Source organism: Macaca mulatta, chromosome 8 (genome assembly GCF_049350105.2).
Source record: "Macaca mulatta isolate MMU2019108-1 chromosome 8, T2T-MMU8v2.0, whole genome shotgun sequence".
In the NCBI taxonomy this organism is placed as follows: domain Eukaryota; kingdom Metazoa; phylum Chordata; class Mammalia; order Primates; family Cercopithecidae; genus Macaca; species Macaca mulatta.
In genome coordinates this window covers 79291306-79318273 of record NC_133413.1, presented here as the reverse complement: position 1 = coordinate 79318273, position 26968 = coordinate 79291306, and the positions used below count along the sequence as shown (strand labels likewise).

At 36.9% G+C, this 26968-nt stretch overlaps 1 protein-coding gene across 1 annotated transcript in view; it reads right to left on the bottom strand.

Moving 5' to 3' along the window:
* Positions 1-26968, bottom strand: part of C8H8orf34 (chromosome 8 C8orf34 homolog) — a 494601-nt gene that overhangs the window by 172468 nt on the left and 295165 nt on the right. Inside the window, exon 8 of the mRNA XM_015145533.3 lies at positions 13144-13279. Within this exon, the coding sequence (XP_015001019.2) occupies positions 13144-13279 (136 nt within the window). The remainder of the gene's footprint in view (positions 1-13143; positions 13280-26968) is intronic.

The window sequence follows — 26968 nt, the reverse complement described above, 5'->3', positions numbered from 1 at the left end:
CCCCCTGAAAGTCCTCACCAGAACCATGCTGGCACCCTGATCTCAGACTTCCAGCCTCTAGAACTATGAGAAATGAATTTCCCTTGTTTATAAGCCACCAGTCTATAGTACTCTTTTTATAGCAGGCAAACAGATTAAGACAGTAGCTAAAAACAGGAGCTTTTCAGGATATTAGAATGTAAATTAGCATTGGTCTCAAATTGAAGGTAAACTGAAAGAGAGGAACCAATTATTTACCAGACAAGTGTAGAAATTATACTGCTACACAGAGTAAGATATTGTGAATGACTCTATAAACTCTGAAACGAGCAACCTGGCTGCAAATCATTGGTGCAATCAATGTAATCTAAAAACAAAAGGAACCACATAGGATTTCAAAAAATTAATTCAGGAGTTTTATTGTTTGCATAATTTTCTATAAGGTACCCCAAAAGTCTTACTGTGGTTTTAAATTTTAGTAACCTTAAACTGCACTAAGAATCTTGGGACTTCTTATGTTTTACTTGTTACGTATTTTCTTTACTTGAAAACAAATAAATAATTGTATTTTGTCAGAAATAAAGACCTTTAGTATGAAAAGAATCTTCAATTACAGAACCAAGAAGTTAAGTAGGAACACCACACTGTTATAATTGGACTGGAAATATCAATATAAAGCCAGGCCTTACATACATATTTATCTAATAAAGTGTATTTTTGCCCTAATCTTTTTCACTAAAGTAGACAAAAAGCAATGCCATTCTCACAATGCACCCTAATAAGCAGATTTTATTCTCTACTGTACATTTTTGCTAACAGGAACCAGGGATCCTTGGAGAAATGTCTAATTCCAAGTTTGGCACTGTAAGTCATAAGATAAGCAGAAATTTATTATATTAGAAAGCACTTAAGATAAACATGATTTCAGAAAAGGGTACCAAGACAATTCAAGGTGGAAGGAATAATCTTTTCAACAAATGGTGCTAGAACAACTGGATATTATGCAAAAGACTGAAAATGGATCCCTGTCTCACATCATAGACAAAAATTAAGTCAAAATAGATCATAGAATTGAATATAAGTGGTAAATTTATAAAACTCTTAGAAGATCACATAGGAATAAATATTTGGGAACTTGAATAAAGCAATAGTTTCTTAGATATGACACCACATGCCTCAGTGATGGCAGAAAACACAGATAAATGGGATTTGATCAAAATGAAAAAGCTTTGTGCTTCAAAAGATACCATCAAAAAAGTGAAAATCCTCAGAATGGGAGAAAATATTTGCAAACCATGTATCTGATAAGGGTCTAGATACATAATACATAAATAATTCTTACAACTCAACAATTAAAAGACAATAGCCCAAATTAAAAATGAGTAAGGAATTGAAATAGATACTTCTCCAAAGAAGGTATCAACATGGCGAAATGTCAATTAACTAACAAAGGAATAGGCATGGAGTACTGGCTCACCTTCCTCTCCTCTGTCAGGCGTCTCGCTCAAGGATATATTGTGTAAAGGAGGTGTGGGGGAACAACAACTTCATTGGTTCCTTGATTTTCCAGTATGGTTATTTCTCATTTTGTGTGATTCTGTCTATTACAATGCAGGGAAGTCAGTCCATAGATATCACTTAGCACTCACTGGAAGGTTAAGACTCTTGTCGTACTTGAAAATTGAGTGCATAGACTTTCTCCAGACAACAAACTATTTTATTTTATTTTAGATTCAGGGGTACATGTACAGGCTTGTTACATAGGTATATTGCCTAATAGTGGGGTTTCGGCTTCTAGTGTACTCATCACTCAAATGGTGGCTATTGTACCCAATAGGAAATTTTTCATCCCTCAGCCCCCCCAAACCTCCCCACTTTTGGAGTCCCCAGTGTTTATTGTTTCCATGTTTATGTCCATGTGTACCCAGTGTTTAGCTCCCACCTGTAAGTGAGAACATGTGGTATTTTATTTTCTATTTCTTAGTTATTTCACATAGAATAATAGCTTCCAGCTCGTCCATGCTGCTGCAAAGGACGAAAAAGATTTTGTTCTTTTTCATAGCTGCCAGTATGCTATTTTCATTCCCTAATTGTAGGATGCTTATTCTCCGGGTGGCCTTAGGCTTTTCCTGAATTTCTCTACCACATATCACAGATATTCTCTGAAGTCCAAAAATCCTGGAAGAGAAAAGGAGTTTACCCTGAAGAAGGCCAAGCAAAGACTTGGCCAAGTTCCTCGAGCAAAGTCTTGAGGAACTAAATGGAGAAGCAAAAATATATCCTCAGGTCTGCTGGTATGAACTGGAAATCCAGTGGACTAGTACAGATGGCAGGATTCATAAACAGGCTTTCTTGCTGTTTTTTGAGCCGGCTGCTGTGACTCCTAGATCACTTTTCCTGCCTCTCACATCATCCGTTTCCTTCACATCACAGTCTTGGGAAACAGTTTTATGGAATAGATGGATGGATGAATAGGTAGATAAAGTAAACATATAGATTTGTACATCCATAGGGAGAAGAATGATAAGGAAATCTGCCTCTTTATAATCAAGGTGATAGAGGAGCTAGAAAGACATTATTTAGGCAGATAGTAGGGGTCATTGGCAAGGCTTTCCTTTTAACAAAAAGCAGCCCCCAAACCATTTGTTTTCTAACAAAGAGCAGCCTGTAAAACTGAGCTGCAAACATAGATAAGCAAGCTGGAAGGTCGCACTGGTAAATGCTGGCAGCTGTGCTAATAGAAAAGGGCTACCTAGAAGCCAGGTGTGTTCAACATGGAGGCTCCCTTTCATCACCACATATATAGTAAAGAACCAGGCAACATGATGCTAGCCAGGTAGAGAACCTATCTGCATAATAAAAGATTAAGGTAGGGCGGCCAGCCTCTTCCCGCTGTATGCAAATGACACACCTGGTCCGACCAATCTGTTGTGCCCTACGTAAATCAGACACCGCCCCCTCAAGCTCATTTATAAAACCTCTGCATTTCACCAAGGAACTGGTAATGCATTTTCTCTGGGACCCCTCTCTGCACCCCTCTCTTCTCTTTCTTTTGCCTATTAAACAAACTTCTGCTCTGATCCTCTCTCTGGTGTGTCAGTGTCCTAGTATTCCATGGCCATGGGACAACGAACCTCGGGTATCACCTCAGACAAATGATGGTGCTTCAAAAGTACTTCTATTTATTTAGTCAAAACTCAATGAGAATTATTCTTAATATTTTACTCACTTAAACAACCCTTATGACTGTTTCACAGACCTTCAATGTAATATTTCTTTTGGTTTTTTTTTCTAAAATATACTGTGACTTCTCTGCATTTAAATGTATATTTGACTTCTTTTGAGATGTATATGGCCAGTTTTTTCTCTTGAAATAGACTTTTTTTCAGAGTAGATTCTCTGCTAAAAACTGAGGTAACCACTCCATTCCACTACAACCCCATAGGCAAAAATTATCATCCCCATGTTCATACAGAAAATTGAAGTCTACAGAGGGTTTTTTTTCCCTACGTTGTACAGTGGCCAAGCTGAGATTTCAACCCTGATATCACTTGCTCTGAAGCACCAGCTCTTCGTCATGTAACAAGAAAGGCTTTGAGATGGTGTGTGTGAGTGTGCACACATGTGCATACAAGGCCCTCCCTCCCCTACGAATCACAAAACAGCTACCAGAATGAGTGGGGTTAAGGAGAATCTTGCATTGACTTACAAGCAAAAGAAAAACCATGAAATTGATGTGGCCCCCAGATTCTGGTTGGCATTTGTTATTTTCATGTCTTCCTTCATGCAGATCTTGAATAAACAATGGGAGCAGTATCCCAATATTTCTGAAGGTGAGGTTTTTTTTCCACAGCAACAGCTCTCATCAAATTGTTTTTTTTTTTTTTTTTTGAGACGGAGTCTCGCTCTGTCACCCAGGCTGGAGTGCTGTGGCCGGATCTCAGCTCACTGCAAGCTCCGCCTCCCAGGTTCACGCCATTCTCCTGCCTCAGCCTCCTGAGTAGCTGGGACTACAGGCGCCCGCCACCTCACCCGGCTAGTTTTTTTGTATTTTTTAGTAGAGACAGGGTTTCACCGTGTTAGCCAGGATGGTCTCGATCTCCTGACCTCGTGATCCGCCCGTCTCGGCCTCCCAAAGTGCTGGGATTACAGGCTTGAGCCACCGCGCCCGGCCCTCTCATCAAATTGTAACCAATCACATCTGGGATGACGTAGCCATTCTAACATGTTTTATTTTCTCCCATGGCACTATCATCATCTGACATTTTGGGTTGCACTTATTTGTTTGCATGTCCAATTGTAGCTGGAATACAATAACTTCCCAGAAATCAGAGGTGTTCATTTGTATTTCTAGAGCATATCACAGTATCTGACACAGAGTAGTGCTAGATAAATGCATTTGGATTCAAATTAAATGTTTCTATCACTTGAAATACAGCAGTAGATGGTGCATTGTATACATGACTCAAATGGAATCTTTTACATCTCTAGGACTGGGAGGTCAGCTTTATGAAAAACTACAACATTTAAACAAGTGATAGTAATCCTTTTTTGTCCTTATCCATTTTCCTTCATGTCTGTTTTGCTCACCATTCCTTCCCATGGGAAGTTGCTGAATATAAACGTATAAAATAGTTAAGAAAAAAATCATAAACAAAATGAAACCAAATATAATGTATGGTTATTTATGTAGGTTTTCTCAAGTCAACTAATAAATAATATAGACAACATGAAATGAATTCACATTCATAAGACTTGACATTCATCTTTTTTTCCAGCTATCACCAACAGTGATCTACTTGTGCTTTATCAAGTCCACGTATAACTAGACTCAATATATTAATCCCATGATATTTAGGAGAAATGAAGAACAATCTTTGGTTGAATTACATGAGACAAATCAGTTAGAAAACAACAAGCTATTTAGGAACAAATTTCTCCTGGGATTCTCATGCTGTAGTTTCTGAGCCAGTATCGGTGTATGTTCTCTATAATCCAATTTCTTTTAAAATGGCTTTCGGCTCCCTTTTTTGTGCACTATTGATGTTAAGCATGAAGGAATGCAAACACTTGCACCATCAAAAGCAAATAGTATCTTACCACCCGGAATGCCCTGGCATGAGTCCACACAAACAAGATTTAACTCCTGAGAATGGCAGTGGGTAGACAGAATTAGTGGGTGGTCTTTCCAGAAAAATGGCTTATAAACTTCATTGAAATAGTAATTTAGTGCCTTGGTATCAGCAGTTGTCTGCTAGTTATTGGTATCTTACCTGTTATATTAAAACAAAATTCAAGACATTAAATAGAGAATTTTAAGGCAACGCTCACAATTTTGCAAATTATAATTTTTTTAAGCCACAAAAATTTTGCTGATAATTACTGACAATTTGCATTACTGACCTACCAACACTTTACTTTTTTGATATAGCTTACTTTGTACTGTGACTCCTAGGCAAGAAATGCAGCTTGTTTTGCCCATATCATTTCAGGATATGTAACTGTATTTGTGGAATCTTCTGTAAGTCCAGCCAAGACACTCATTGACTGTTTTAAACATCTACCTTATAACAAATAAACAATTATAGGAACAATTATAGGAACTGTAACAATTATAGGAACCACTACTATATCCTTCATAGCCAATGCTCTATTTACTCAAAATTGTTGTTTTATAAAGACTTACTTCACTCATGATCTAAGGGGGAAAACAAGATATTCTGGATTAGATTCTTTATAAATTTTGATGGTGAGTTATCTATTAGCCATGCATTTTCCCACTTGCCAAACAATGTCATTTCTCTGTTTAAGTCACACAAATTGCAGCAATGTTCACATCAGACTACGGCTGTCAAGTGATATGAAAGTAACAGGATTTCCAGTTTAAAGACACAAGCTATTTTGCACTTTTCTAGCCTCATGTGAAAAATTTATGAAAAAAACTTCTATTTTTCTTTATTTCTTATAACTATGCTAAACAACAAACCTTGTGTTATATTCTTGATCCTTTAATCACTTTTTGGCACAGAACACTCTACAGAGCTATTTAACATAGCCCTAATTTCTCTTTCCCTGATGCCTGGAAAAGTAGAAGTTCCTTTCGTGGTTGTGTTTCTCTCAAATCTCTCAGTCATTGCCGGTAAAATGTGTCAGTCCCATCACTAATCACATCTTCCAATCAGGTTCTGAATGAGAAGAATTCTTTGCAGATACTTCTTTGGCATAATGATTTCAATTCTTTAAATATATACCCAGAAGTGGGATTGCTGGAACATATAGTAATTCTATTTTGACTTTTCAGTAGAAGCTCCACACTTTTCAATAATGGCTATATTATTTTTCCACCAACAGTGCACAATTGTTCCCTTTTCTCTACATCCTCACTGGTACTTGTTATCTTTCGTCTTTCATCTTTTTGATGACAGCCATTCTATCAGGTGTTAGGCAATACCTCTTTGTGGTTTTAAATTGCATTTCCCTGATGATTGGTGATGATTAGCATTTTTTCATGTTATCTGCTGGCCATTTGTATGTCTTTTTCTGAGATATGTTTATTTCAATCCCTTGCCCATTTTTAAATTGGGTTCTTTGTTTTCTAGTTATTGAGTTGTTTGAGTTCCTTATATATTTTGGATATTAGCCCCTTATCAGAGTACAGTTTACAAATATTTTCTCCCAGTCTGTGGGTTGGCTCTCTTCAGTGTTGCCTTTGCTGTGCAGAAGCTTTAGAATTAAAAAGAGTATGCCACAGTGATATCTGCATTCCCAATTTCATTGTGGCATTATTCACAATAGCTAAGTTATGGAACCACTGCAGGTGTCCATCACTGGATCAATGCATAAACAAAATGTGGTATATATACACAATGGAATATTATTCAACCTTTAAAAAGAAGAGAATTCTGTCATTTGCCAACAATATAGATGAACCTGGAGGATATTATGCTGAATTAAATAAGTCAGGCACAGAAAGACAAATAGTGCACAATCTCACCTATATTTGAAATCTAAAAAAGTCAAACTCATAGAAGTAAAGAATAGAATGGTGGTTACCAGAGGCTGGAGGAAAGGAGACTAATGAAGAAAGGGAATATGTTGGTCAAAATGTATAAAATTTCAGTTAGACAGAAGGAATACATATGTTTCAGTGATCTCTTGCACAAAACGGTGACTATAATAAATAATAATGCATTGTATATTTCAATTACTAAAAAAGTAGATTTTACGTGTTTTTACCACGAAAAAAGTATGATTGGTAATGAATTTGTTAACTCACTTGATTTAATCATTCCATAAAGTAAAAATATATCAAAACACCATATTGTACCCCATAAATATACAATATTTTAAATATATACAATTATTATTTAAAACATTTATTAAATGAAAAAATTAAATTATATTTAAAATTAATTTAAATTAAAATTATTGCTCTTATTGTTTGATAAGACAGTAGGGGTCAAAAGATGTGACAGTAGGGGTCAAAAGATGTGCTACTTTTCCTCACCCATCATAATGGTCACAGATGACACTCCTATAACAAAAGACAAGGTAACCAGAGAAAAGCATAACAAATGTATTTAACTAAAATTTTAGGTGACACAGGAGCCTCCAGGAATAAAGGCCCAAAGACCCAGGAAGAGGAAATCTGGTTTCTATGTCTTGCTTCAAGGAAGAAAGAATGGCAGAAGACAGGAGGAGGAGAGAAGTCAGAGAGACGTTGCCTCTGAGGTTCTACCAGTTTCCTTCAGTTCAAAGTACCCAACATGCCAAAGCGCCATATTTGGGGTAGCATGATCTGAGCACCTATAACCCTATGAGTAGTTTACAACCAGTGGAATGTTTGAAAAAAAAATTAACGAAAATAAAAATCTGAGGAGTGGATTCCACTTTTTACATTAACTTGGTCATTGGTGGGCTCTTTGCAGAAACCCTCAACATCACTTGAGTCTTATTGATTCTATATCAAGATGGCTGATAATATCTTAGCATTATAGTATTATTTCAATTTCACAACACATCCATTAAGCTCACTTATTACAGTTCTATGAGAAAATGATTTCTTGACCTTGAAACTCTAAGAAACAACAACAACAAGAAAAAACAAACAAAAACATTGCCACTTTACACGGTTTCATTGAACACAGAAATCCTGAAAGATGGACCAGAGATTTCTCCCCTGGCCAGTGAGAAGTCTTAGGCAGAGAGAAAACACTCAATGTCAGGAAAATGAGTCTCTTTTTTCCTCAATATCTTAGCATTTTAACATGAGTTTCTCAAAAAGATGAGGAAAAAGACTCAAAGCATTTTAAACTGCTCAAGTATTTATACAGTAATTATGCCAGCATGCGAGAAAAAGAGAAAACTGAGTTTTTTCTAGTTATCATATCCAGCCTTCCCAGTTGCCCTTGGAAATGATCTCCAAGGCTATATGAACTCCCTTTCCCAGCTAAAGAACCAGATTTTAAGCGCTTTCCCTAAAATAACATACCAGGTAATTTAGAGTGTGGATGTCAGATCCCTTTTGTCACACTCCAAAGCAGATTGTCTTTCTATTCTACCTTTGTGTAAACTCTTGAAAGGTGTCGGTAAGTAAAGTGATATAATTTAACATTTGTTATCCTAAATTTTCTTACTCATCTGCACCACACTATCTCCAATCCTGCAATGTTTGGAATTAAATCCTGATTCCAAGGTTAAAATCCAGTGTCTGGTTTTGCTCCATGAATTCTGCATTCTCCTCTCATCTGTCTCTTCCCCACAAAATATAGATGCCGAGAAAGAAAGCAATGAGGATGAGCGCAGTTCCCTAAATGAAGCAGTCATTTTTCTACATGTTGGTCTAATTTACAGCACTGAATTTCTGACTGGCTCACTCTCTCTGGATTCTGAGGGATTACCTGGCTCTAAAGACTACAGGCTGCTTGCCTTAAACTCGTGCCCATAACCTGACACTCTGAGACACTGGAATGCTGTCTGTATCTTCTTGGCACTGGATCCTTCTCCCACTGGCCTGGCCAGGCTCTTTCACCTGCATTCTTCCAGACCTGATTCATTGCTTACCCTTGAAGTTCTAGCTGAAGGAGATTAGAACATGCAACTCCAAAATATGCTGTTTTGGTATACTGATTAGTTTGAGCTGAAGGCACTTAGAAAACAGCAAATGCAACAAGAGGCTTGCTTTGAACTCCCCTCATCTGCCTAAAGACAGATTCTCCAAAAGGAACTTCATCATTACCATCAGTCACCTCCCTGAGAGTTTCATTAACCAAGGAAGATGAACTTTTATCACAGGAGAGGGAGGCTAGGAATTGACACCATGCCCAGGTAAACCTTCTCACAAGCTATCACTGATTGTCCCAAAGACTCATTCTTCTTTCCCCAAAATCATTCTGTCTCCCCTAAGTTGCCTACATTCCCCTTACCCTCTCCCCTATGAAGAGGGTATCTAAGCTCCTGAATCTCACTAGGTTTTTGGGTATTCACTGTTCTTTCCTGTGATGCCGCTTAGTTCATAATAAATTTGTAGACCTTTCCTCCTGTTAACCTGCCGTTGTGCGTTTATTTCATAGATTCACTTATCAAATGCTTAGAAGGAAAAGGGAGAGTCTTTACCCCTTTGCACGGTGTTTCTACAGTTCAGAGGTTACAAACAAAGGCCTCCAGACTTTAGACAGATAGTGTAAATGAATGAAGCTAAGCTGACCAACCGAAGTGCACTGGAGGATGACTGCTGGCCTCAGGGTCTAGAGAAGGAGGAAGCTACTACTGTGATATCTCTCCAGAATATAGACCCAGTGTTATAAGCTGCACTGATTTTTAAGAGAAGGTAGATTCCTGATTTTTTATGTGAGATTGGTAACTAATTGGTATGGTCTAAATGTTTGTGCCCACTCCCAAATTCATATGTTGAAACATAACCCCCTGTGTGGTAGTATAAGGAGGTGGGGACTTTGGGAGGTGATTAGGTCACAAGGATGGAACCTTCATGAATGGAATTAGTGCCCTTATAATAAAGACCCCAGAAAGCTAGCTCATCCTCCCACCATGCAAGGACACCATGAGAAGACAGCCGTCTATGAGGAAGCAGGTCCTCCCCAGACACTGAATCAGCCAGCACTTTGATCTTGGACTTCTCAGTCTCCTGAACTGGGAGACATAAATACTTGTCATTTATAAGACAGTTAATGGTATTTCTGTATGGTATTTTATAGCATCCCAAATAGACTAAGACACTAATCAAGTGGTATTTCAAAGTACTATGTGGACACACAATACAACCAGACATTCCCCACCGTGATTCAGCTTATGACTTGTGCCTCTGATAATTGCTCAGCCCTGCTTAGAAAGTATAATTCTCACCATTTTAAATACCTTACTTGCAAAAAGAGAGGTGGGACAGTGACATGGATTGGTGTTGGAGAATTAATGATGGAAAGCTTTGATAATCACATCAACGCATGACAAAAGTAATCTACCCAAAGTAGCACTGGGACATAGTTCTCCATGTGTCTCTCATGTTTAAAGACACTAATAGCCTTTTTGTTCAGATCATCTGTTCAAGAATATTTGTATAGCATGGGGATCCCCAACCCCCAGGCCATGAACTGGTACTGGTCTGTGGTCTGTTAGGAACCTCCTGGCACAGCAGGAGGTTAGCGGCAGGCAAGGGAGCATTACCACCTGAGCTCCGCCTCCTGGCAGATCAGCCATAAATTCTCACAGGAGCATGAACCCTATTGTGAACCATGCATGAAGGGATCTAGGTTGCATGCTCCATATGCGAACCTAATGCCTGATGATCTGAAGTGGAACAGTTCTATCTCAAAATCCACCCTATCAACCATCCATGGAAAAACTGTCTTCCATGAAATCAGTCACTGGTGCCAAAATGGTTGAGGACTGCTGATCTAGTACACAGCCTTGGAGGATACAGATGGAGGCCCTCCCTGGAGCAACACATAGGAGTGCTAACGGTCTCTTACAGAATAGTCACATTTTCTAAGTTTAGTTTCCTCTTACATAATATAATCTTTTGCACTATTTGTGTTACTCTGAGAATTCTGGCTCAGGAAACCAGTGAAGATGCTAATACCCTGGTTATTGTTATTGCTGTAAGTAGTAAAGTCCTTGGTCTCTGACCCAGGTGTTTCATGAGTTTTCCTAGTATGCATAAAACATAATATAATATGTAAATATATATTATAAATATAAAGCTCCAAATGCAATAAAATCTCAGATTCTCTATAGTTCTTGACAACTGATATTTGTTTTTCCTTCTTTAAATTCTAGCTATAGTAGCTGCTCTAAAATGAATAGTCTAGAATCTTCTTCCATACTGTTTACCACATTTATCTGAATCAATATATTTCTCCTTTGCTTTTGAAAGTAAAACAATGCCTTATTCTCCATCAAAACAGTCATGAACTTTCATCATTTCAAACAACTAAATCACTTTCTATCTTATTGTTTTTATCTATTTGAGGCCTCCATCTTCACCTTCAGACAATAGCTTGATGCTTACCAATAAAGCAGAATGACTAGTAGGTAGACTGTCAACTTATGTTGCCTAAGTTTCAAACTGTGTTTTTCTACCTATTGGTTGTATTACTCTGGACAAGTTATTCAATCAATACATGCCTCAGTTTTCTTATCTATAAAATGGGTATAGTAATAGTAATTAACTCTGAGAATTATCTGCAAATTAAATCAGTTTACACACTTAATGTCTTTAGAATAGTATGTGGTTTATAGCAAGAATGTAGTACATGCCACCAACTATTATTCCATTGAATGTTTGTTGAAAAATTCTGTTATATTCTGACTTTAAATGCAGGTTGTTTATGATTTACAGTTTATCATTGGCAAGCTGAATGATAATTTAGGGCTACAAATGTGCTTGGTCCTTTTGCAGTTCAAATCCTCAATATATTAGAAAAACATTTTTTATAAACTTTCCGTTTTGAAAAAACAAACACCTCATATCCCAGTCTACTACAAACGACATGAACCAAGCATCAACCCCTCTCCAGTCATAATGTAAATGTACAACTATACTACAAAGTTTATAGCAAAATGTCATACAATTCATCCACCAATGACTGTGTTCACTCAGGATGCTTAAATATCATCACATAAATATTAGAAGTTCTCTTCACAGCCCTACAAAAAAAAGTCAACCACCAAATATTACTGTCTGAAGCAATGTTTCCGTTGCTGTTTTCACTATGCTATGCCATTTCTCTTAATGGCCTCAAATAACATCCCTGATTTTCTAAGAGCTGTCCTTTCTATTTTTCTAAGCCTGTGAAAATTAAAAAAACTTCCAAAGGGGTAAAGCAAAAGAGAAAAAGCTACAAAAATCTGGTTTGATTTTCCTACACTTTCCTCCCTCCCTATATCCAAGCAGTTAATCTCCTCTCAAACAGTACAATAGAGCAGCTAGACATAAAGAAAAGGAGATAAATTTGGCCAGCCAGTACATTGTTCTTGCTAATCTGGACCATTTACATAAGGGTTAGAAGGCTTGTTTTATCATTTAAAGAGGCTTAAAAGCCTCTTTGCAAATGAGATTTAGTTCCTACAAAAGAATGAATTCTAGCTATTTGGTGAGTTTCTGCTAGACCAGCACTGGGAGCTGACTTGGCAGTAACTACAAGCTACTTCTTTGGCCACATACAGTATATGCAAAGATTGCTTCCAGCTGCCAAAACTGAAAAGCGTCAAGCTGATTAAATTCTTTCCAGGAGGTGAACAGGATGAGGGGCAGGTTAAGAGGTCAATAATATCAGATCTTAAACTGTACCTGGCCAAACTCTTCCTCCATGCAGGTGCTTTAAAAGTGGCTTTGAATGTTCAGAGCCCTTAAATTTTCTTTGAAAGAGAACAGAATGGCGGACAGAGAATGAAATTCAGAGACAGAAGACATAAAATAGTCTCAAGCTGTGAAGTGAAGACAATCTAAACTCTTTGATTCATTGTTGGTGTGAGTGGCATTGGGCACAGGATAAACTGCATAACTAACTCCCTTGCCAATATTAGCACAAAAGATCACTGGAATGAAAAGATGTTCTTAACACAGAAGAGTACAATCTTTGCATGAAAATCTTAGATTTTAAAAATCAAGATCATATTTATATATACTATACCTATTATGTCTTTTACCTGGCACACCTTGAACAGATGTTCAGTGTGACCTTGGCCTGAGGCTCAGCCGGGTAAGTAGGACGGCCTTGGTTAAATTTGCTCCCAGAAGGTACCAGGGTTGTTACTCCCTCCATTCTTAAATCATTAAGATCCTCTGTAACAACACAAACAATTACAGAGAAAAAAAATTAACTCTAGTGGAATTAAGGAGAAAAATTCATGTTTTCAAGTATCTGCCATTAGTTTGTTAAGCAAAACAATATATATCCCCTTTGCAAAAATCTAACTACATATATCAATTATTTTTCAAATTATTTCTAGACGTAGTTGGAGACAAATTATATGTGAAGATTTACAAGAGACAAAACGGTGAGAGACTGAATATATGGAGAGTGGGCAGAGCACTTATGACCACAGACCACTGACACACAACCTCTGCCATACCCACCGGGTAAGCCAAACTATAACCTCTGCAGCAATCAGCCCCAAATGGTCAGGACTTGGTCAATGACTGCCAGCTCTCCTATTTTTTAACTTTGTTCTCAACTCAGAACCAACCACACAAAACCAAATATGTTTCAAAACCAATTGCATAAATCCTCTGCTTCTAATTAGTCTGCTTCCAGCTTCCCCATCAACAACCTCCAATCAAAATATAACTGACATCTTCCCCTTTTTCACTCTCAATGTTTGCTTTCTACCTTCACCTGGGGAGGACAACAGTAAACCTGAATAGTCATGCCCCAAAGGTTTACTGAAGCCCACTTCTATTTTTCCCAGGTCCTCAATCAAAAATGAAAAGACCTAAATTTTCTCTTGAGATTCAGCTATGTTACAATATGTATATGATCTCCCACTTCATTCAGAGAACAAGGAAGCTTGTAAAAAAGATTCCAATTACTTGCTCTCAGCTTTAGCACTAAAGATATATAAAGTTTCAAAAGATAAATCATAATTTTTACAAAAATCTAATTCATTATTGAAGGCATAATGTATGTGAGGAGGAAAATCACTGTCTTCTGATGACTAAAGATCATAAAAACATCCTAGATCCCTCAAAAAACAATCAGGAGGATTGCATGTTTTAATCGGATATTACAAACGAGGGTCAAATAAATTGATCCTGAGATGGTAACAACTCAGTCTAAATCAAGAACCGGCCTTCTGGAATCTGAGGAAGGCTTGTCAACAGATTTCTTCCATAGGCATCCCAAGTGAAAGCCTTGTTGTCTACTTGTGCATAAGCACTTAGGGTTTTAACTCAACTTCATAAGAATCATCAAAAACTTATCACCTTGACCTGGTTACCAAGGCTTAGTCCTCTTGTTTAAGAGCCTAGGTGCCAATTCAAAACCTGGTGCTTCTGCAGAGCTAATTACAGACTCTCCTCTTGATCTCATGGTTCCTCATGCAATACAGACATTACTACTGCCTCTGAACACACAACACTTTTCAACCAGCATTAAACACTCATGAGAGATTGTTACTCTCTCCTTCTCACATTACTGTTCCACTAGAACACCCTATTTTTGCTACTCTCCTGCCCCTACCAGAAGAAGTGAACCCGTGATTTTCTTACCTCAGGAAACTTTCTGCACTTCAGTATTTTTAAGAACTGCCATTGAAAACCCTGACCAAATATTATTTGTTGCTGGATCATATTTCAAAACTTGAAACTAGAGGTTATCAAGCAGAGTATGCTACCACTAATTTATGTGTCTGTGAGATATAGTCCTCTATCGGAGGTAAAATTAGTCCAGATGGCGGAAATATTGTACGTACTTGAATTCGTTAACTGGACAAAGACCTCAGAGTAATATATATACAGGTACAATTTTTTAAAAAATACATGACTTTGGGGTGCTCTGGAAACAAAGGGTTTTCTAACTCTGCTAGAACCTCCATCAAACAGAGAAGATGTTTAAAACACTTTTAGATACACTCCTGTTCCATACAGATGTAGTCATTACAAAGATCCAAGCTAATGAAAATATAAACAATATAGAAGCTAAAAGAAACGTTCTAACAGATTATTTTGCTAAAGAGGCAGCCTTAATCAAGGTTATGAACCTATCTAAAATTTTAGAGAATAAATCTCTGGAGTAATTATAAGACACCATTATAAAATATCAACATTTAGCCCCTGATTCTGAAAAAATAAATAAATAAATAAAATAAACAAACAAAAACCAGTTCTAGCTTTGCTCCGATAATCTGTGGCATTTTTGGTGGAACCAGATGGCTTCAAATGAATACTAGTTAAATTCCTCCATGAAATGACTCATCATGATACAGATAAACTGGTAACAATCTTAAATCTTCAGAGTAGACAGCTGACTCAAGACCTTCAGAGGGAGATAATGACCTCAGAGAGTAGACAGCTTCTCCCCACAATATTGGATCAAGATCTCTGGTGTAATTGCCATTTTGTTTTTTATCTACTTAATTACAATCATTCTTCTCATTTTCTAAAGACCCCTAATAGTCACCCACCCACCATGACTCTTTTTCTCCTTCATTTTATTCTTATTAAAATTTCCTATCAGAGCATAATCATTTTCTAACACTAATCTTGGATTATCTTAAATAGTAACCTTCAAGCTCATTGATTGCTGGATATGCTATCCCTCACGAAACTACCATAATCAAAAACCCTTGGAAAATTTCAGTCTCATCAAATGAGACCACAGGGAATTAAATCCAATGGCATTTCCACTTGAACTTACATGGATAAATCAACCTGTGATTTTGCTAATGTCCCTTTCACACACACACACACACACACACACACACACACACAAACCCTATTATTATAATCGATTAGTTAGAATCTATGTAATTATAAATTTGAATTCAACAACCTTCATAGGAAGAGGAACCAATTATTTGTCACTTGAAAGAGACTAATAGAGATTCACATGTGTAACCCAACTAATGAACAGCCTTGATCCCAACCTCAGGTCATGAATAATTTCTTTTTTCTGGATCCATGTGTGTTCCTACCAGATACTAATTTCCTTGCATCTAGATAGCTAGTCCTGCTTGCTTTATGCACACATACGTCATGCACTATAAAAATAACATTACAAATCTTACCAGTACACAGACACCCTAATTCTATAGATCACCAAGGCTGGAAATTTTAACTCTGATGCAAGCTCCTAAATGAGGCTGTCCTTTAGGATTCAGGCACTTTACTTGGAGGAGTTACTGATTCATTGTTTATACAAACAACCAAAGCAGTTTCCAGCAATAGGAACCATGCAAACAGAAGACTGCAAGACATGTATCACTAATGGTGGCAGAAACTATAAGTGATACTACCTCTACCCTAGATGGAATACAGATCCATCTCAACTGTTGGCAAGAGAGTTGAACAATCGAATTCTTCTGGATTTTTTTTTTCACTAGTCATGGTGGTATCTATACCATTGCTGATACTTCTTGCTATACTTGGATCAGTGAAACAGGTATGGTAGAAAAGTCTACATGTCAGCTTGACAAAAGACTACTTGGTTCTCTAATTTTGGTCCTCATGACCTGTGAGATTTATTCTTCTAGACTGGGTTGGACAATTCAAGTTCTTGGTTCTGAAGAACCAAGTCAGTCACCCCATTGGCACTGAAGAACCAGGTCAATATTAAATTGACTTAAATTGTTTTTGTTTTTATCATAGTGTCCATGATGCTGGTACACTGAATTCCATATAGAGTCTTAAATGCTTGTATGTGGCCACTCTCTCATCAAATGATCGCAATGATGAGGCAACAAAAAAGATTAAGAAGATCTCGTGATACAATTGACTAAGGATACAAGTGAACAATCATCAAGCAGTGAAGCTCTGGATCCCTCACTTTACCTTTTAACCAACATCCTTTTGCCAAAAAAAGAGAGTGACCAAAGGAGGGGAGATTAAATATACATGCAGATAATAGGTGGATCTTTTATTTTTATTTATTTATTTATTTTTATTGAGAGAGAGTCTTGCTCTGTCACCCAGGTAAGAGTGCAGTGGTGCGATCTCGGCTCACTGCAACCTCCTCCTCTCAGGTTCAAGCAATTCTCCTGCCTCAGCCTTCTGAGTAGCTGGGATTACAAGCACATACCACCATGCCTGCATAATTTTTTCTATTTTTTTTAGTAGAGGCAGGGTTTCACTGTGTTAGCTGGGATGGTCTTGATCTCCTGACTTTGTGATCTGCCCGCCTCGGCCTCCCAAAGTGCTGGGATTACAGGTGTGAGCCACTGCGCTGAGCCAGATCATATGCAGCATTAGAACGCTGACCCACAACCTCTGCAGCCATTGGCTCAAAACATTCAGGACTTCATAAATAAATATCAGTTTCCCTCGTTTCACCCCTATTTCCAACTCAGAACCAACTGAAGAAAGCTAAATGTGCTCGCAAAACCAACTGCATAAGATAGTCTGTTTCTAGTTAGCCCTTCTTCAGTTTTCCCATGCCAACAACTTCCAATCAGAACATATTCAAAGCCTTCCCTTTAAAAATTATTATTATAAAGTTTTCCTACTCCCCTGTATGCCTTTGGGTCTCTGGTAAATGCAAGTGATAGTGGCTGACTCCCATGCTATAACCAGCTCTGAATAAATAGATAAATATTCTCTGCTTGTTTTCATTTGTGTAGTCTTCATTTATTTCCACAATGGCAACCTTCAAATATCTAAAGGTTTGTCATAGAGAAGAGAGATATTAGAGTTCCCCCTGTGAGGCAGAGAAGAAATGTGTATAAGAGGAGAGTGTGTTTCTCATCAATATAACAACATTTTAACATTTACAGTTGCTCAAAGGCATACTGTACAGTGCTGTGTAGGAGATGTGATCACCACATTCCTGGAAACGTTAAAAGCAGAGGCCGAATAATTGTTGATAGTGGGCAAATTAGAGTTTTGCAGAAGCATTGTGCTAAATGGTTTAATTCAAATCTAAGCTTCCCATACATTCTCATCATACTTCTATGATTTAGGATACATCAGTTAAAAAGAAGACATTGATTATGTAAAAGAAGAGTGTTTGTTTAAATGAAGCAATCACCTTTTGGGGGCCATTTTGTTATGACTTAGAACTAAAAGTTGCTTTCTTGATTTTTATCTTGGAGCCACAAAGCACACCACATTGACTTATTAACGTGTTTCATGCTGATATGAAGAAATTATGTGGTTAATTCTGGGCTGGGGAGCCCAGACATGCTGGCCCCTCATTACCTTTAAGGATATGTTCAAAGGCCAAAATCATCAACTATCTGCTTGCTTCTGTACCATTTTTCTACTAATAAGATACAGAATCGTGGTATGGAGCTCCATGGCAATTATCTAAGCATTTTTAGATTGTCTGACATATGTAGAGAAGGTAATAAGACATGAATTTATGACTGCATTTTGATGAACAGTAAAGCTCCCTGCCAGAACTCTCCTTTCATGTGCAAATTTGAATGTATTTAATGAGACTTTTTGAAGATTTCCTAGCAGCTCCTCACACCCCATCTGGATAGCACCTCTTTTTTCCAGTTCAGAATAACTGTCACAGTGTGGGAGAACAGAGAACCCTAGAGTCAGAAGCCTTCTGGAATTCATTTGCTGGTTCACTGGAGACTTCAGAGTGCTGTAAGCTGAAACTGCTTCAACAACTGCTGTGGTTCTTGTAGTGTCAGATGTGACTGTGGCAATGGCAGTGAAATTGGCTCCTGCAGTCTTAGAAGAGGCCTCACTCTGAAAAATATCCAATCATTTTTTTCTTTCTTTACAAATATTCATTATTTTAAAGATGATCAATGAGCTCCTAATAACTACTGAATACTTACCAAGCTCTAAAGGGTGACAGAACCATAAAAAAACTTGGTTTGGTCATGGGAGGATACTAACAATCTATGCTAAGTTTACAAAGAACAAAAATAAAATAAAATACAAATCTAGGTCTCACTAGCTCCATTTCCTTAACAACATTATTTAAGGGAGCAGGTGTCTACGATTAAATAATTAAGGGAAGTAAAACCCCCAAAATGCCTAAACTTAGGAAAGTTTATGAAAATGGAAAGGGAGAAAAACAAATTAAGTAAGATTCTGTCCAAGGACTTTTTAATACTGCTTAAGGGAGGAAATACCAGGAACATATCCTAGACGTAGAAAACTGAGAATCCTTGAATACCAATGGTATTGAAGGAGGTAAAAATATGCCATTCTGGCATGTTGACTATTTTGAGTTAAAGGCATTTGAAATACAGCAGGTGCAAGAAAATTACTCTGACCTTCATTCTGTTTCTTAAAAACACAAAAAATGAAATTCCTATGTGAAAGATATCCACCTTATACTACAAGAAAAGCAACTTCTTATCATCAAGTACAAAAAAATTGAGATGGAGAGAATTCTGTACAGATCTTTTAAAATATCTCAACCTGTAAGCCTTCCCATATTATTTATTAGATTCTTCACAATTTACTATTCTTTGTTTGATTCAGTATGTAAGTGATTGACTCTGTTTTTGGATCTTCATTTCCTTTTGAGGGCTCCCCTGCCATGTAAAACTGTTTTGGTATTAAATAAATTCATAGGATTTTCTTCTTTTAATTTCTATTGTGTCAATTTAATTCTCAGGCTCAGCCAAAAACAAAACAAAACAAAAACAAAAACAAAAACAAAAAACAAAAAACAAAAAACCACCTAGAAGGGAAGTAGTAAAGTACTGCCTCTCCTAAAGTATCAGAACCTTTCTGCCTTTTCTTCCTTCTTTTTTCTTTCTTCCTCTCTTTCTTCTACTCTATCTTTCTTCCTTCCTATTTGGGGGCTTCTTTCCTAAGATATTCTCCAAAATATTCTCTACAATATCCAGCCCAGTGCCATAGATATGGGAGATATACCATCTTTGATTGCAAGTAGATAAAAATTTAGTCTGTTAAAAAGAAATTTGGTAAACTAGAAATTTCTTAGAAGCAATTAGGAATAGTTTCCACAACAAAGAAGTCTGTGATTCTTAAGATAACAGTAGTTAAGAAGGATAATATACAAATCAACTGACGGAAATTTTAAAAAATATACTTGCCCTGTTTAGATGCTTTGAAATTGAACTGTCTAGTAAGTGGGAGAAGAATGTTAAGAAGATAGATAACTATAATATTATGTGATCAACCCCATCCCAGAAGAAAAATAAATGTTTTAACTGTTATATGAAATATATAAGAAAGCAACTGAGGTTGGGGGTAAAATGCCAGCTATTGTCTTTTAGCACTTGCCCCTATGCTTACTAGCTTCCATGCCCCCCTGTATTGGAAGACTAGAAAACTAAGAATTGCATTGCTTATACTCTTTTACTACCTAGTTTGCCACATAAAGTTTAGGATTTGTCAAGCAGCTGCAGTAACTAGATTTAACAGGTAGAAGAGAGGAGAAACACTCATTTTCCTCTAGCAGCAGCTCCAGTTGGGTGAACTTTATAGGTATAAGGGCTGTTGGTTGATTATTTTTTTAATCTCTATACTTCTATTAACATTACAAAAGATTTATGAACTCTGAAGAAATTTCCTGCAGTTTTCTAACTTCTGGGTAGCAACAGCCAACACCTGCACTGCTGTAGCAGAGGTTCTCCTTGAGAGGGCTCTGCCCTGCAGCAGACTTCTGCCTGGACATTCAGGCACCTCCATACTTTCTCTGCAATCTAGGTGGAGGCTCCCAAAGCTGAACTCTTGTCTTTTGCACAGCAGTAGGCTCAACACCACGTGGAAGCTGCAAGACTTGGGGATTGCATCCTCTTAAGCCATGGTCTGAACTGTACCTTGGCCCCTTTTAGCCATGGCTGGAACTAGAGTGGCTGGGACGCAGGGTGCAATGTCCCAAGGCTGAACAGAGGTGCAGGGCCCTGGCCTGACCAACAAAACCATTTTTCCCTACTAGGCTGCCAGGCCTGTGATGGGAGGGGCTGCTATGAAGATCTCTGACATGCCTTGGAGATACTTTGCTCATTGTCTTTGCCATTAACATTGGGCTCCTCATTACTTATGCAAATATCTGCAACCAGCTTGAATTTATTGCCAGAAAATGGGTTTTTATTTTTTACTGCATGGTCAGGCTGCAAATTTTTCAAACTTTTACTCTCTGCTTCCCTTTTAAATGTAAGTTCCAATTTCTGATCTTTTCTTTGTGAATGAATATGGGTGTAAACTTTTACCAAAAGCCAGGTCACCTCTTGAATGCTTTGCTGCTTATAAATTTCTTCTGCCAGAAACCCTAAATCATCTTTCTCAACTCCAAAGTTCCACAAATCTCTAGGGCAGGACAAAATGCCAGCAGTCTCTTCGCTAAGACATAACAAGAGTGACCTCTGCTCCATTTCCCAAAAAGTTCCTCATCTCAATCTGACACCACCTCAGCCTGGACTTTGTTGTCCATATCACCATCATAATTTTGGTCAAAACTATTCAGCAAGTCTCTAGGAAGTTCCAAACTTTCCCACATCTTCCTGTCTTCTGAGCCCTCCAAACTGTTCCAACCTCTGCCCATTATCCAGTTCCAAAGTTGCTTCCACATTTTTAGGTATCTTTAGGCAGTAACTCACTCCTGGTACCAATTTTATGTATTGGCCCTTTTTCACACTGCATAAAAAACTTCCCGAGACTAGGCACTTTACAAAGGAAAGAGGTCTAATTGACTCACAGCTCCGCATAGCTGAGGAGGTCTCAAGAAACTTACAATCATGGCAGAAGGTGAAGGGGAAGCAAAACACATCTTACATAGTCCCATAGTGGCAGGAGAGAGAGAGAGCAAGGAGGGAACTTCCAAACACCTTTAAACCATCAGATCTCAAGAGAACTCCCTCACTCTCAGAACAGCATGGGGTAAACCACCCCCATGATTTAATCACCTCCCACCAGATCCTTCCCTCGACACATGGGGATTACAATTCAAGATGAGATACGGGTGGGGACACAGAGCCAAACCATATCAATAGTACTTTCTGAAATGTTATGCAGCTAATATGACTGTAGCCTGAGATGTATAGGGATAGTGGAATGGAATATTAAAACAGAGTTTAGTCTCAGATGATAAAGGGAGATAATCAATAATTATAATAATTATGACATTATTATAATAATCATGTAGGAAGGTATCAATTCTGTGTTTCAGAAAGATAACTGGCTAGGCACAGTGGCTTGTGCCTTAATCCCAACACTTTTGGCTGGAGGTCAAGGTAGGAGGATCACTTGAGCCTAGAAGTTTGAGACAAGCTTGGCAACATAGTGGAGTGTTGTCTTTATTTACTTATTTATTTTTATTTTTGAGACAGAGTCCTGCTCTGTTGCCCAGGCTGGAGTGCAGTGGCACAATCTTGGCTCACTGCAACCTCCACCTCCCAGGTTCAAGTGATTCTCCTGCATCAGCCTCCTAATTAGCTGGGACTACAGGTGCATGCCACCACCATGCCTGGCTAATTTTTGTATTTTTACTAGAGATGGGGTTTCACTATGTTGGCCTGCCTGGTCTCCAACTCCAGACGTCAAGTAATCTGCCCGCTTCAGCCTCTCAAAGTGCTGGGATTACAGGCATGAGCCACGAACCCTGGCTGGGGCCCTGTCTTTAAAAAAAAAAAAAAAATAGCTGGGCATGTTGGGGCATGCCTGTGGTCCCAACTACTCAGGAGGCTGAGGTGGGAGGATCTCTTGAGCCCAACAGGAGGTTGAGTCTGCAGTGGGCTCTGATTGTGCCACTGCACTCCAGCCTGGGAGACAGAGTGAGACTCTGTCTGCAAAAAAAACCAAAAAAAAACAAAGATAATTGTAGGTATATTTATTAAAAACCAATTAAATAAATAATTTGCTAAATTTATAAAATATTAATTGTAGGACTTTTTTGGAATATAGTCAATATTATGAATAATATAACCACTATAAAATATTCCTCAATGACATGAATATATTCAACTAAAATATTCAGTGAATGAATTAATAAATATATTACTCATAACTATAAGTGCATTTCTTATTAAGATATTCATATGTAAGATTATACAATTATACATTCAACTAAATATCATGGATATAGTTTATATAGTGAATATATTCAATATACTGTAGAACTATACTGTTGAATTCATGAGTCACTAGCTACATGTTATTATTGAGTGCTCGAAATGCAGCTAGTCTGAATTGAGTTATGCTGGAAGAGTTAAATATACACAGAATTTCAAAAAAATAGTACAAAGAAAATAATGCAAATATCTAATTTATAACTTTTCTATTGACTACATGTTGAAATGATAATATTATGGATATATCAGTTTAAATGTGCTATTAAAATTAATTTTACCTGTTTATTTTTCCTTTTTTAATGTGAGTACTAGAAAATTTAAAATTACTACATTGTTTCAATTATATTTCAATTTGTAACTCATTATTTTTCTATTGGACAGTGCTATTTTAGAATATATGTCATGAACATATTAATAAAAATTATATTTTAAAATAAACTCTCCTATGTTCTATTGCTTTATACTAAATAAATATTCCTTAAATTGATATAAAGAATATGTTCATTGACTATATTTAAGAATAATATTCATGAGGTAAATGCAATCATATTCATTGATTCTATTCAAAAGAATATTTTAAAATTATTTGCTATACTCTTATCTGGCTCTATTTTCTTCGTAAAGCCCTTATCATTACTTCACTTTGTACACACATACACACTTACACACATATACACGAACTTAAACATAAACACACATTTACATACAGACACATATATACACACACACCTATTACATTTATTTTAAAATATTTTTCTTTTCTGACACCTTAGAATAGAAATTTGATCTTTCTCATTTATTATTATAATCTCAGTTTCTTAGAAGTGTGTCTAGCACAGACTAGGCATTCATTGATATTTGTTGACGTTAACATTTTGTATAATTTGGTAATTAATTAATTGATCACCTGATAAATTGATCTTTACATAGGATTGACTTTTGGAATATTAGTTTTTGAAGGAATATACTTGTTGCACTTAACAGCCACTGGAAAAATTTTAAAAACTGTAAAAGGGAGATGTGGCGGGAAGCAGGAACTAGGAGTAAGAAGAGAAAGAAATGTATTGAAACATAATTTCAGAGGAAGATTCAGTAGGATGCAGTGAACAACTGAATGTGCCATCTGAACAGGTTTCTTTATCTTACCACTTTTAGGGAATACAGGAAGAGATAGTGCTTTTGGTTTCATGCATGCTGAGATAGAGCTATCTTCAAGATATACATATGGACGTCTGGTAGACACTCAGAGGGACAAGTCTGGATCTAGTGAAGGAGTCTGGAATGGAACTATAGACCATCTGACTGAGAAAACCTGGAACAATTATCATCCCAGTAGTTAAAGCTGAGCAGTGACACTCCTTGCCTCTAACTGTTTTTACAAGTAAAATGTGTGCATTATATGAATGTTATATTTAAGAACTTACAAAGAAGAGAGTACTACATTTTTTTTTTTCTTTTCGCACTAGGAAGATCAAAGCAGTAATTTGTTTTTAAAGGTACCCTTTAAAAGTGTGTTGTAGCTTCTGAGTTACTGGAACACTACTGAGGAAAATAAACTAATTTATGACCAAAGACATGAGTTTTCATCTTTACACACTAGCAAGTAACCAAGAATTAATCAAACAAAAAATGTTGTTTTGATTTAATTTAAGGAAATAACAGCTGCCTAGATGAAATAATCTCAGGACGTTCTTTCAAATGTAATCCATGAAATAATTTGCAGCTGCTTGAACTAGACAATGTGGGAGATGAGTGAATTTTCACATCTGTTTCAAGAAACTTTATAACTAAAATTAAAAGCTTTCCAAACATTAGTCCCTTCACAGTGATTCAGTGATGGGTTACACAAGTATTTTATGGCAGTTTTTCCCTACATTGCAATTGGTTTGTTGATTTATATCGATAAAGCTGGTTTGGTCAAAGGTTTTAAGCAGATGTTATATATTCTGAGCGAATCATTAAAAATAAAGCAAATGTTAAGAAAACAGATCAGGACTTAGACAAGCTTAAATAAAACGTGTATGAAAACATTTTTGTTATGTGAGACAGCTATAGTTCCTAAAAAGGGGAAAAGAAAAAAAAGGAGAACGAAACATAATTCACTTTGTTGAGACATATTCTGGTTGAAAGATGAAGGAAAGATGTCCAGGCCATGTTTCTGTTGGTTCTCTATTTTTACCATCATACCTTAAATATGAATTTAGCATTCTTCTTTAGCACTTCAGAATAGTACAACTTCAAGTTCATAAATAATCAAGTTTATAAGTAATAGGAACAAAATACATGTCAGAAATTATAGGTTTTAACTTTTTAGGTTAACCTTAGTTTAAAAACAATTTAAGTTAGAATTGCATTTGGAAAAAGAGGGTCTGGTGGAATTTAAGTACTGCGTCGAAATTTTCCATTTTAATAACGTAAGAGTGAATAGAATATTTACTCTTCTTGACCACATGAGATCAATAAAGAAAGTGATTAGACCAATTAAATTAGGGAACATGTTTATATAAATTTAAATTTACATCTATTCCATGTCTTCTCTTGTTAACTGAAAAGTGTAAAAAACTTTCCAAGATTTTCTTGTTACTTACCAGTTCCTTTTTAATTTATTTGAATGTAACCAACAATAGCCAAACTCAATAGACAAACACAGGATGACCACAAACTTTTGTAAAAATTTGTAGACTAGAATTTGTTTGCTTAGATTGCAAATGAATCACAAGACTTCTGCTAATTGAACCCCTCATTATTTAAATTCTGAAGGCTCTTCCATTAGTCAGAAAAATAAAGACATCTGGGAGTGGTTTTCTTCTTCCAATGTGGAAGAAAATACCAGTTCTAGCAAATTCAAATCCAAACACTCCCCAAAATTGGGTTTCTGCATCAGAGTGCATCTTTATTATTCTTAGTTTTCACACACCACAAATACAAAAGATTATATTGTATACAGTTTGTTTCCTGTAACTTTTGTCACCCTGTGAAGGTTTGACAGACAGAGGTTAGAGACTGTGAACAATTCTCTTTCATAAACATCACAGAAATTCCTGGCATGTGAACTCATGTCAGGGGAGGGTTATGCCTGGCCTGGTGTAACTGAAAGCCCAGTAATACCTTTAATTGAAGAGCAACACCTTGTAAGCAACACAAAAATCTAGAGATAATGTCAGAGGAGGAGTTGTTGTCTCAGGGACCAGATTGGAGGGGTACTAGGAGAAGGCCATGGAAAGGAGACCAGCACAGAGGGTGGAAGGGTTCAGGAATACAACTGGAAATCAGAGTGAGGAAAGCAGGCAGAATGTTCAGAGTGTCGACCTGGAGAAGGCAAGGATGGGACCTAGGTAGTCATGAGGAGAGACTGGTTAACCTAAAAGACTAGGATTATGTAAATTATTGATTATTGTAAGATGATGGGTAAAAATGTGTAATTTTTTCAAATATAAAAAACACTGCAAAATCTCGCAAAAGCTCACCATTTTAATTACCATTTTAAAGTATATTTATTCAATTCGAGTTCTCCCAGGCCACTTCTCTGGATAAAAAACCTTATATATTTAATATTTCTTGAGAGTAAGTCAGTCTTTTTGAAAAGCTTTTCTCATCCCAGCATTTTACTTATGGAATTTTTGCTAGCCCTGTTAGGTACCATATATTACAGAAAGCATTTCTTCAGTCACTATAAATGATACATCGAACATATTCATTCTTTTTAGTTTCTAAACTAGTTGCTGACCCTATTTAATAGAATGTTCCTACTCCTACAGCCCCTGTGTTAATAAATAAGATCCCATGTTGAGAACTTCCTATGTGTCCTTCA